The sequence below is a fragment of the Caretta caretta genome, chromosome 4 (genome assembly GCF_965140235.1).
Source record: "Caretta caretta isolate rCarCar2 chromosome 4, rCarCar1.hap1, whole genome shotgun sequence".
NCBI lineage: Eukaryota > Metazoa > Chordata > Testudines > Cheloniidae > Caretta > Caretta caretta.
Window position 1 is genome coordinate 37253697 of NC_134209.1, and position 13386 is coordinate 37267082.

General features: G+C 40.9%; 1 protein-coding gene across 5 annotated transcripts in view; it reads left to right on the top strand.

Annotated features, from left to right (window-relative positions):
• RAP1GDS1 (Rap1 GTPase-GDP dissociation stimulator 1) overlaps positions 1 to 13386 on the top strand; it is a 155201-nt gene that overhangs the window by 116499 nt on the left and 25316 nt on the right. For all 5 annotated transcript variants that reach the window (XM_048846605.2, XM_048846606.2, XM_048846607.2 and 2 more), the window contains one exon: positions 10298 to 10426. In XM_048846605.2, the coding sequence (XP_048702562.1) occupies positions 10298 to 10426 (129 nt within the window). The remainder of the gene's footprint in view (positions 1 to 10297; positions 10427 to 13386) is intronic.

Here is a 13386-nt window from a genome sequence, read left to right on the forward strand (position 1 = left end):
GCTCTCATGAGCCGCGTGAGCACCAGATGTCCCACGGAGAGACTGGGTCCTGGGGGTTGCTCCAGACCTTTCAAGAACTGGACATGTTATCAGTGAAGACCGACCTGCCCTGGAATGGGTGGTGAAAGGTTGATATGGCAGCCAAGTGTACCTTAATTGATGAAAGGGAGAAGCTCTGGAGCTTGATAATGCATAAGGTAGTCCAGGATTGAGAGGCCTCACTGCAGTCAGGCCTAACCCCTTGGGTCGAGGCCCAGCAGGTGAATTGTTTCCATTTGACAAGGTAGTTTGCTCTAGTGGAAGGCTTACTTCTACCCAGTAGGACCTGCTGGATGTGGGCCGAGCCTGCAACGCACAAAATAGAAAGGGAAAGAACCGCTGACCACTTGTGAAGCAAAGAGGAGAGGTGCTCCGACCAACCACCATGGGTGGTAAGAAGGAACTGAGAAGGCGTATGACCGTCGCGCCTGATATACCGACGCATGAGCGTGGCACTCCAGAAGGCGCCACAGCCAACCCTACAGATACCAATAAGGCAAAAGTCTCCGATAACTGTGCACATGGACACGTACACACCTAGAATGGAATTGACATGAGCAAGCACTCGAAGAAGAGTGTAAGATCTAAGATAAACAGCGTTTAATAGTTAAACAATTATAAATACGGAATGAATTACTTCTATCCAGAAAGAAAATCCGTTCTGTAATTGGACACAGTCAATAAACTTCACATGTATTCCCGTGAGAACAATGAGTGTCCACTAGCCACACTATTCTTGGCTTTAGCCAGTACTAATAGAGCTTTAATCTTGACATGAGCCTAAGGGCCTGATCCAACACCAGTTGAAACCATTTGGAGTCTGTCCATTGACTTCAGTGGATATTGGATTGGGCCCTAAATGATTTGCCAAATTAACATGAAGAAATGACTTAAAGGACCAAATTTTCCGATGAGAAGTAAATACTTTGGCCTATATAACCTTTCATTGACGTTCACACAGATAATTGCATGTATAAATGGGTAGTTGGCCTGTTTCGCTCTCACAAAATTCCTGTTTGCTTGTGGACACATTTTGTTTTGTGGAGAACAACAGGTACATGTGCATTTTTCTAGGTGTCCCATGTGACCTACTTTGAAAATTTGGTCCAAAGACTATAAAGTGTTATTTTCAGAAGGGTGGGGGTTTCCTTTTGTGGGAGCGCAATTTCAGCCCAAAAAACGTACAGCTGTATTTTTGCACCGTATGTTGAACTCTGGGCACAGATCTGAGGACTTGCACTTCTTAGCTGCCCAACTGCAGGTGAAAAGGAGGAAGTTCGAAGGGCACTTACTCAGATTGCATACACAATTTCATTCTGTGCCTGCAAAAATTGTGCCCACAAAAGGAGGGATATCCTTCTTAACATTTACTCATAAATGTCTGATCCTACATTGCTTGTGTGTAGCTATTTAAAAAAAAAAACGAGACAAAGCTAAAAGAAAAGAATATGGGAAAATAATTAGAAAGCAAATTCCCAGCCTTGGAAGGAGCGGTTCTGCCTGTTGTTGTATTCTTTCCTTTACCATTTCCTACTTAGCTTGCTGTGCTACAAAATTACAGGTTGGAACTGTGACGTTCCCTTCATGTTTTTAATCACTCACACTCCTTTACGTTCTACTATCTGTCCAACAAAGAGTAATTACAAAACATATGGGTCTGAGCTGCATTTGACTACCTGTGAATATCTTAACAAGGTTTTTTTATAATGATTTGCATTTTATGGGTTAAAAACCATGCAAATTATTTTGATTATTTTGTTTTAAACCTTTTGTTAAAATATGCAACATTCTCAGTTTGCTAATATTCTCAGTTTCAAATAGCTTCTAAACCAAAACTACATTATTTTTTGCATACGAGAGACTCATTGCTGAAGTTATCTAAAGCGGAGTTTATCTCAAGTTGTTGGACTAAGGTATTTACCACATACGGATTTTTCAAAGCAAGTAACTGGAGACTTGCGACATACAGTTAATTTTTCTATTTTAGAAAAAGTAAAATAATCTACAATTTTTATGCATTGTGCTTATTTAGAACGGTCTAATTTGACCAGATGGACTGGTTTAGCTTGCAGCTGTAACTCCATTCATAACATTGTTCTGTAAGTTCACAAGCTAAGGATCTTGTGTATGGTCCTTGTTTATTATAAAAGGAATGTGGCCTGCTTGTGTTTAGGCACGCTGTTTCTCAAATATTTCTTTGTATCCCTCTCAGTATCTCATTCTTTCATGTGTCACAGGGACATGCAAGGGTTGCCATCTCTCATAGCACTTTCAGATGTATCCTAGAAACTAAAACTATTTTGCTATTAACCCTTTGGTGCTAGAAGTCAGAGTTTTCTGTTGATGGGAGACTTCGCTTTCTACCAGCACTTGAAAATCTTGACTCCCTCTGCCGCAGTCTTATTTTACTATCTGAACTGATCTGACATAAACTGCTCCCCTCTTCACCTTGCATCTTAAGACTAATAGTGCAAGATATGTTCCATGTACAACTAGAAATAAAATGAACATGTCATATGTGTTTGTAGAGCTTTTCCTTCATGACATGACAAAGAATGGGCTGAAATCTGACGTTTATAAATCACAGAAACTCCAGTGGGGGTCCAGAGTAGCTGGGCTGCAGCAGCAGCAGTTCTGGCACCTTTTAATGAGTTCAGCATTTTCCCCCACCCCACCCCATCAGATCTGCTGTCAGTATATATCTTTCTGTGTATATGTATGGGGGCGGAAGGAGGAATGGCAAAACACGGTCCAGATCCTGCGAACTCTTACTCATGTGAATAGCTCTCGCTAATGCAAGTAGTCCTGTTAGCCGCATACTCCTGTGAACTGAGACTACTCATGGAAGTAAGGGTTTGCAGGATCAGACTGCAAACTGGGTAATTAATTTTAATTATGGTTCTGAGATTTATAAAGCACTCTCCAGATGCTTTTAGTAAAATTTGCATGTACAGTTGTTGAAGGAACCACCCCAATTGTACTTTGTTTCCTAGGCAATGAAGTTATAGGTAAGAAATGAAGTGGATACAGTGTGTGTGTGTGTACGTGCGCATAAATCTATATATAAAATCTTTTTCATTTATAGATTAATTTCTCATTTAATTTCAGATTAAACTTTAATCCGTCAAATTTGTCTTTCATTCAGTGCCTTTGTAAAATATGTAGACGTTGTGTTATACAACAGCTAAGCCTCTCTTAATCTTGCAAACTCTCAGTCAGTATGTGATTGGAATCAATTCTTTGGGTTGATTTATGTTCTGCTTTTTAAAAAACATGTCTTGTCCTTCTCTAGAAACTGTAACTATACTAGGAATGAAGGGGAGATCGATGGTATAATCATTATGGCACCTAATAGTAATCAATATTCGAGTAATGCTTCTCTCTAAGACTTACCTTTTGCTAATTCTCTTGCCTGCTGTGGTTTGTGTTTCATTTGCATCACAGCTAAAAATGTTAATTGTGCCTGCAGCTGTAAAGATACTTAAATATAGTCAAAAACAATGTTGTCGTGTTTTTATACAAAATGAAAAGTAACTCAGTGAATTTAAAAGTAGGTGAAATATATTTTTTATAATAGTGGAACAATAATTATCACTTAAATTTTATATAATAACTTAATTTTTAAGTATATTATCTAAAAATTAATATTGACATGTTGAATACCAGCAGCTGTTTGTTGGGGATTAAATTAATTTGTCACAGTCTTGCATGAGACAAATTTTCCGTTTAGGATTCCATCAGTAACATTGATTAGATCTTTAAGATTGTTGGAAATCCTATCCAGAATCCTGGCCTAACCTAAATTAATATTTTAATCTCAAATTCACAAAATAAAGTTCTTCAATTTGGGATATTCTCCCCAGATCCCATTCTTTGGCGTTACCATGTGTGTCATGTGAAGGACACGGAGCCATTGAAATTCAAGTTTTAGGTAGGTAATTGTTTACACTGGCGCATGTATTGATTGCCGTATATCTCCTTGTATCTGCATCTGTACCACACGACTGTGCTTTTCCTCCTCATAGAACACGTAGGACTTGCTGTCACTGTGACTTCATGTAATACTGTCATACTTGAGTTGGTATGTGCTGTGGATAAATGTTAAGAGTAAGAAAAAGCCTTCAGGCTTTAAAAATTGTACTTCCTGTTAAGACAGATTTAATTCTGATGTAAGCCAACGGAACTTCAGCAGAAGTCAGGTTGCCTTACTCTATGGCTGAATTTAGCCCTGTATCTGTCACACATTGACAGAGTGTCTATTACTCTGGATCACACACTGGTGGAACTTTGGGTTGATGTTCCATGGGATAGTGTTCCATGAAGGAGGAGTGCTGGGCAGAGACGGGCTCCATCTTACGAAGAGAGGGAAGAGCATCTTTGCCAGCAGGCTGGCTAACCTAGTGAGGAGGGCTTTAAACTAGGTTCACCGGGGGAAGGAGACCAAAGCCCTGAGGTAAGTGGGAAAGCGGGATACCGGGAGGAAGCACAGGCAGGAATGTCTGTGAGGGGAGGGCTCCTGCCTCATACTGGGAATGAGGGGCGATCAACAGGTTATCTCAAGTGCTTATATACAAATGCACAAAGCCTTGGAAACAAGCAGGGAGAACTGGAGGTCCTGGTGATGTCAAGGAACTATGACGTGATTGGAATAACAGAGACTTGGTGGGATAACTCACATGACTGGAGTACTGTCATGGATGGTTATAAACTGTTCAGGAAGGACAGGCAGGGCAGAAAAGGTGGGGGAGTAGCACTGTATGTAAGGGAGCAGTATGACTGCTCAGAGCTCCGGTACGAAACTGTAGAAAAACCTGAGTGTCTCTGGATTAAGTTTAGAAGTGTGTGCAACAAGAGTGATGTAGTGGTGGGAGTCTGCTATAGACCACCGGACCAGGGGGATGAGGTAGATGAGGCTTTCTTCCGGCAACTCACGGAAGCTACTAGATCGCATGCCCTGATTCTCATGGGTGACTTTAATTTTCCTGATATCTGCTGGGAGAGCAATACAGCGGTGCATAGACAATCCAGGAAGTTTTTGGAAAGCGTAGGGGACAATTTCCTGGCGCAAGTGCTAGAGGAGCCAACTAGGGGGGGCGCTTTTCTTGACCTGCTGTTCACAAACCGGGTAGAATTAGTGGGGGAAGCAAAAGTGGATGGGAATCTGGGAGGCAGTGACCATGAGTTGGTTGAGTTCAGGATCCTGACGCAGGGAAGAAAGGTAAGCAGCAGGATACGAACCCTGGACTTCAGGAAAGCAGACTTCGACTCCCTCAGGGAACGGATGGCCAGGATCCCCTGGGGGACTAACTTGAAGGGGAAAGGAGTCCAGGAGAGCTGGCTGTATTTCAAGGAATCCCTGTTGAGGTTACAGGGACAAACCATCCCGATGAGTCGAAAGAATAGTAAATATGGCAGGCGACCAGCTTGGCTTAATAGTGAAATCCTAGCGGATCTTAAACATAAAAAAGAAGCTTACAAGAAGAAGTGGAAGGTTGGACATATGACCAGGGAAGAGTATAAAAATATTGCTCGGGCATGTAGGAATGATATCAGGAGGGCCAAATCGCACCTGGAGCTGCAGCTAGCAAGAGATGTCAAGAGTAACAAGAAGAGTTTCTTCAGGTATGTTGGCAACAAGAAGAAAGCCAAGGAAAGTGTGGGCCCCTTACTGAATGAGGGAGGCAACCTAGTGACAGAGGATGTGGAAAAAGCTAATGTACTCAATGCTTTTTTTGCCTCTGTCTTCACGAACAAGGTCAGCTCCCAGACTGCTGCGCTGGGCATCACAAAATGGGGAAGAGATGGCCAGCCCTCTGTGGAGATAGAGGTGGTTAGGGACTATTTAGAAAAGCTGGATGTGCACAAGTCCATGGGGCCGTACGAGTTGCATCCGAGAGTGCTGAAGGAATTGGCGGCTGTGATTGCAGAGCCATTGGCCATTATCTTTGAAAACTCGTGGCGAACCGGGGAAGTCCCGGATGACTGGAAAAAGGCTAATGTAGTGCCAATCTTTAAAAAAGGGAAGAAGGAGGATCCTGGGAACTACAGGCCAGTCAGCCTCACCTCAGTCCCTGGAAAAATCATGGAGCAGGTCCTCAAAGAATCAATCCTGAAGCACTTGCATGAGAGGAAGGTGATCAGGAACAGCCAGCATGGATTCACCAAGGGAAGGTCATGCCTGACTAATCTAATCGCCTTTTATGATGAGATTACTGGTTCTGTGGATGAAGGGAAAGCAGTGGATGTATTGTTTCTTGACTTTAGCAAAGCTTTTGACACGGTCTCCCACAGTATTCTTGTCAGCAAGTTAAGGAAGTATGGGCTGGATGAATGCACTATAAGGTGGGTAGAAAGCTGGCTAGATTGTCGGGCTCAACGGGTAGTGATCAATGGCTCCATGTCTAGTTGGCAGCCGGTATCAAGTGGAGTGCCCCAAGGGTCGGTCCTGGGGCCGGTTTTGTTCAATATCTTCATAAATGATCTGGAGGATGGTGTGGATTGCGCTCTCAACAAATTTGCGGATGATACTCAACGGGGAGGAGTGGTAGATACGCTGGAGGGGAGGGATAGGATACAGAAGGACCTAGACAAATTGGAGGATTGGGCCAAAAGAAATCTGATGAGGTTCAATAAGGATAAGTGCAGGGTCCTGCACTTAGGATGGAAGAATCCAATGCACCGCTACAGACTAGGGACCGAATGGCTAGGCAGCAGTTCTGCGGAAAAGGACCTAGGGGTGACAGTGGACGAGAAGCTGGATATGAGTCAGCAGTGTGCCCTTGTTGCCAAGAAGGCCAATGGCATTTTGGGATGTATAAGTAGGGGCATAGCGAGCAGATCGAGGGACGTGATCGTTCCCCTCTATTCGACATTGGTGAGGCCTCATCTGGAGTACTGTGTCCAGTTTTGGGCCCCACACTTCAAGAAGGATGTGGATAAATTGGAGAGAGTCCAGCGAAGGGCAACAAAAATGATTAGGGGTCTAGAACACATGAGTTATGAGGAGAGGCTGAGGGAGCTGGGATTGTTTAGTCTGCGGAAGAGAAGGATGAGGGGGGATTTGATAGCTGCTTTCAACTACCTGAAAGGGGGTTCCAAAGAGGATGGCTCTAGACTGTTCTCAATGGTAGCAGATGACAGAACGAGGAGTAATGGTCTCAAGTTGCAGTGGGGGAGGTTTAGATTGGATATTCGGAAAAACTTTTTCACTAAGAGGGTGGTGAAACACTGGAATGCGTTACCTAGGGAGGTGGTAGAATCTCCTTCCTTAGAGGTTTTTAAGGTCAGGCTTGACAAAGCCCTGGCTGGGATGATTTAACTGGGAATTGGTCCTGCTTCGAGCAGGGGGTTGGACTAGATGACCTTCTGGGGTCCCTTCCAACCCTGATATTCTATGATTCTATGTTTCTGAATTATCCAGTCTGTGTTCATCAGCAGAAGAGCCTCAGTGTTGCTGTTGCTTGGCATTATTGCGCTTAATTACTGATCTGAAGACTGAACCACTTTTAGGTTTCAAAAGTCTCTGGAACTAAGAAGTGATCCAGGGCTTTTGTCAAAGGAGAAGTTGAGCGTTCTTTTCTTCAGCTATTGTACCTCTCCCTCATCATCCCAGAGCATCAACTAGAGACTTAAATTCAGTTAAGAGAATCTTCTTCTCAAAGGTATCCCCTGAACATGAGCATCAACAACTCACCTTCAATTTCATTTTCTTCAGGGATCCCACTCACAAATTCAAGAAAAAGCATTTTCCTAAATTTAGGCACATTAGAGCCTGGCCTTCTAGTGCCAGCAGGGACAACTTCATATTCTTAACAGTCACAGAACTAAATGGAATCTCAGAAAATTAGAGATTCTACAGCAGGCCCAGCCTTAATTACAAGCAAGGCAAGGGAGATGCTTGAATCCCATGCATTCTCTGCAATTCACAAGCTAATCCTATATTGCTCTGTGGCAAAGGAGAAAACCCTCTGCACAAATTCCAGCTGAGAACAACATCTATGCTTGAATTTCCTCCCTACTGACAGTTTAGGGCCACATAAATTATAAGGACATCCCTGTTTTTAGTTGAGCCAGCCTCCTACTCCGCGGGAGCAGAATTTGGTACTGAATCAGATACAAGGCCTACTTTTTCAGTCCATACGTAAGTAGTGTCTTTGGTCCCATGCTCTTATTGTGTTTCCTTACTGGTCATCCCAACTGCCGATAATGTCAGTCAGCTGCAAGGCCTGCTGAAAGATGTATGGCTTAGTCTTCCATAAAAATAAATTAGTCCTCAGGATGCCCATTTCCTCCCAAAGGATTTATCCAGTCCTTTCCACTTTGTCTTTTTTCCTCAGACACTGAGTACCCAGGGGAGAATACATTGTCACTTTCCCCCCTGTTCTTCAACCCTTCCTTCCTTCAGGGATAATGATTTAGAATCTTCAAAGAGTAGGAATCTGTGGAGGATAATCCCAAATTAAGGAGAACAACAGGTTATTTACCAGTAACAGGAGTTCTCCTATTGGCTCATTTCCCCCACAGATCCATTCTGTCCCACCTGCCTCTCTATTGAGAACTACAGTCAGCTTGCAGTGGAACCGAAGGAGGGTGTGATAGTGACACACTCGTAGTCTGGAGGTAAAATGACATTCAATGCATGCGCTAGTGCATATGTTTACTTACCTGAAATTTGACAATTTCAACAGCTCTGTAATGTCTGAGGTGGTGCTCTCACATATGCCTAAAGAGAACCCGGCTCTTTGGAACAGATAACCCAATAAAAGAAATTCAGTTACTGGTAAGTAACACAATTTTATTTGATTTAAGATGCTGAGCCACAATTATAATGATTCCTGATCACCTTCATTAATCTGTAACAGTTGAAGTGGCCATCTGCTTATTTTGTGCACATGATTATTGATTATTATAATTAACAAACTAATATTTTATCCTGAAGAGAGAAACTGTGAATGCAAATTCCAGGAAATTAATTAATAACTTTTGTTATGTGAGAATTATAAATAGCTTTTCTTTTAAAGATTGTGCTGATTTTCAAATTCTAACTCAGAATGTGAGAGAAAGCACCACATCTGCTAGGCTCAAAATTTGACCAATATTTTTGAGCTGTTTGTAAAATCTATGCAATTCTTTATGTACTTCATTCTGCTCTTGTAGAAATAAAATCTCCAACTGATTTTGGTTGTGCAGAATCAGGTCCAAATTAAAGAGAAACCTAATTCACTTCAGTGGGCTTTGAATCAAGCCCTTTAAAAAAACAGTCCATTATATACCTAAATGTCTTAGAAATCAAAAGTTTCAGGGAAATTGCCAACTAGCATATGGTATGTCCATGTTTACTTCATTCTATTCAACTGTGAAACAAATATGTTTTTCTCTTCTTTGCTGTGTGATAAAACATTTAACAGAAAAAAATGTTATAAATAATCAGTTTTTTAATTTAAAAAGTCATGTTCTTCCTAACTATCATAAAGCATCTTTCTGTTTGCAGACATCTAGGAGTATTAACTTCCTTATCTGTAAATACTGTAAACTTCCATTCTTGGAAAGGGATTTTATTGCTATGGCTTTAAAGGACTTTTCTCCAACTTCCATGTTTTTGTCTTTATTAAACTTTCTTTTTTCTCAAGCTCCTCATAGTCTACATTGTGACCTCATGTATTTATATAGCTTTTCATGTATATTTCAATGGCTATGTATATTCATTCTTCCCCCCACACACACATACATTTTAAGAGAGAGTGCTATTTAGAAACATTGGCCTGATTCTGATTTCAGATTTTACACTTAGGTAACTCTGTTGACTTCAGTGGAATAAACTTCTGATATACACTGGTGTAAGTGGGCTCCAAATCAAGCCTAATATATATTTAGAGCCTTCTGAACTGTGTGAACTCATACTATTTTGTTTATTCAACTAAATTATTTTGGTCCCATTCCTGCCATGGGAGATGCATACAAAACTTTCAATAATTTGACATGTAGGGCATACCCTCTGGCCAGATCAAAGAGGGAATTTTGGGGAGTGTATCCCGTGCCCAGATAAAGAAGGTGTTGGATCTATATCCCATGGTTGGATCAGCTCTAAAACAGAAGAGTAGATAGGATAGGTATTTAAATTTTGCTAAGCTTAGAAGTTGCGTGTGTGATATTTTAATGACTTTTCCAGCATTAATGTGAAAAATATGTTTGTGTTTCAAAGGAGATCAGTACTGCAAACAGAAATGCTAACTTGTCATTGTATTTTCTTTTTGTATAGATACCCTGCAATCTCAACTTATCAATATGGGCGTTATCCCTACGTTAGTGAAATTGTTGGGCGTTCATTGCCAAAATGCAGCTCTGACTGAAATGTGCCTTGTTGCATTTGGCAATTTAGCAGAACTTGGTAAGTCCAGGATCGTAACCCCAAACTACTGTCAAATTGTTTAACAAAGATGTTTTGTTGTTTTAAAATTAAACCAATTAATTTTAACTGCATTTTTCAGTCCTCTAAATGTATGCAAAATAAAAAGCTTGGGAGCTCTGCTTATTGTCTCTTTAGAATTTATAGCTGGTTGTCTGCCTTTGTAAACCAACTTAAATTCATCTGGGTACTTACTACAACTAACAGTTTATGTTAAAGGTATTTCATGGAACGATGTGTATTTTAAATTATCTAGGTTTCTCTCCTTGAATATTGTTACTTAGTGTGAACCTGTGGCAAAGGGCCAAATTCAGACCCTGTTCAATTCCACTTAAAGTTAAATGAGGGATGAATTTGGCTCAAGGAAACATTCCCCAAATGGGAATGGGGACAGACTCGATTCATAAACTTTTCTCTCACCAGTAAGAGTATATACCGTTAAAAATGTCCGAGGCTACATACTTGCATTTATAAATAATTACAAATGAGAAGAAAGAGTTGATGTCAGCTTGGCAGGTGAAATCACAACTGCATTTTAGAAAACGCATGTAAAATTTGATCAGATCACATTTTGGTCAGCTCTGTGGCCCAAATTCTGCTCTGATTCACCTGTACAATACCATCGCTTTCAATAGCATTGCATGGAGTGTAAACCAGCACAGCATTTGGCTCTATATTTTATTATTCATTCATTGTCTGTTGGTGATATTGTAGAATATCAGTTGAGTTCCAGGCATTTTAAGAACTGGTGCCCAAATTCTGTCCTGATGCAAAAAAAATCACCTGCACACGTAGCCCTGTGATTTGTGTTTGCTAAGGGATATAGCAGTATTCCAAGAAACCGTTATAAAATTGCAACGCTGAAAAGCTGGATGGTTTGAGATATTAACAATAGATCATATGGGGGGTTTTATTTTCAGACCAAGGCAAAATAATTGGAAGTTGCTAGCATCTGATAGCCATTTGGTGGCCTGAAATTATTAGATAGCTCATAGATTCATAGGGTTGAAGGCAAGAGAGACCATTATGATCAACTAGTCTAACCATGTATATAACACAGGCCATAATGTGTCACCCAGTAATTCCTGCATCAAGCCCAGTGTATTAGTTTCAGAACTGCTTCTGGTGGACAAGTTTCCATATAACAACAAAAGAGCTATCAGACTTGACACTAATGGCAAATATTAAATTGTAAATTCTTCAGGCAGGAATCATGTCTTTATATGAGTGTACGTTACACAGCACACATGGGCCCCAATTTTTACTGAGGACTTTCAGTACTAGCCCAATACAGATAAATAAATAAATAGCATTAATTATTAATAATCTTTGCTAGTCTCTCCACTGATGTCCCCAGGGCTGAATGAACAAAGAGACTGAACTATTCTCCCATCCTCAGAGGTGGTCTAGGTTTTTCAGATAAGGGTTGAGACACTGTGGCAGAACCATACAAAGGAAACTTGCTTGAGTGCTACTCTTGCTGTACCTGCACAATGAATGAATATGTTGAGTACAATCTTCAGGTCTTTATAGGTATTTATACACTGCAATAAAAGATCCCACGGTAAGGCCATAGACATTCAGGCTTGTGTTGGAACCCGTGAGGTGGGTGAGCATCTCAGAGCCCGGGTTCCAGCCCACGCCTGAATGTCTACACTGCAATTTTTAGCCCTGCAGCCCAAGCAATGTGAGCCAGAGTCAGCTGGCCCAGGCTCCGGGACTCAGTGACACAGGTTTTCTATCATAATATAGACATACCCTCACAGTTTGGCAATAAATTAATGTAACTTTTAATAATTTAATCCCATATCAGAATTGCACTAGAAAGTCTTATGATAACTTTAATACTTCAGTTTTGCTTTGTAACCATAGGATCTTATTCTTTGGTCCTTACCTCTCAATAATATAAAGGAGACCCTGCATAATACAATTAACTCCCTTGTTTAGCATTATGTAAAACTCCCATTCTGCTGTGTTAAAGTAGAGCACAAGCCTAGTAAAAAAGGGTGGAGATAGGGTAAAAATAGGTGTTACTAATTTACCAATTTATTTGTAGGTATAAGTGGGGTGGTGGGAGTGGTACAGTGGTTCTCAGGTAAGTTAGGCTGCCTCAGAATTAGGCAGCTCGCTCGTTTCCTCATGGAATGAGAGGCATTAAACTTGCCCTACTCTAAGAAAGCACACCTGAATTCTAAAGTGCCACACTTTTTTAAAACAACCTCTCTCTTTGTCAGATGTGTAAATATTATCATTTTCATTTAAAAAGCTGAGGCTGGTTTTGTGGCCTTTATGGAAATTTAGCTCTAAATGAGTAATTGTGAAGCTATAAGCCCTAAAACGTTTTTCCTCTTAAAATTCCTCAACATGAGCAAAGAGAAAAGGAGACAGTGTCAAGAACTGGGAAGTAGCTCCCTTTTCTGTGGACACATGGAAAATCCTGTTGAGGGGAATTGCTGCAATACTGCAGCATGGACCTGATCCAAAGCCCACTGAAGTCAATGAGCCATATGGCTTCTTACGTAGCTGCAGCTGCACATCTAGAGACTGGAAGAAAGCTGCTTGAGACAGTCGTCCAAGTGGAAGCATTTTAGATTGGGGCACCTTTCACTGCAAAACCCAAATATGGCTATCAGAAAACACCTTCTGTTCTTACAAAGAGTCAGAGAGTAACCCCAAGAGAGTATTTCACTCAGGTCAGATACAAAACCTATGCAGTAGAATTAGTCTCTAGGATAGTTTTAAAAATGAAGAAGCCAGATTAAAGAATTAGGGAAATATACTTAAATGACAAATCATGCTGAGTTATAATTAATGAAGTTAAGGAGTTAAAAACCAGGCAAGCGAATACATGTTTTTATTTATTTATATTTTTGCAAGCATATGTGAGCTATAGCCTTGGCCCAGACAATACTGTTTTGCTACTTCAGTGTTGGGATTTCTAA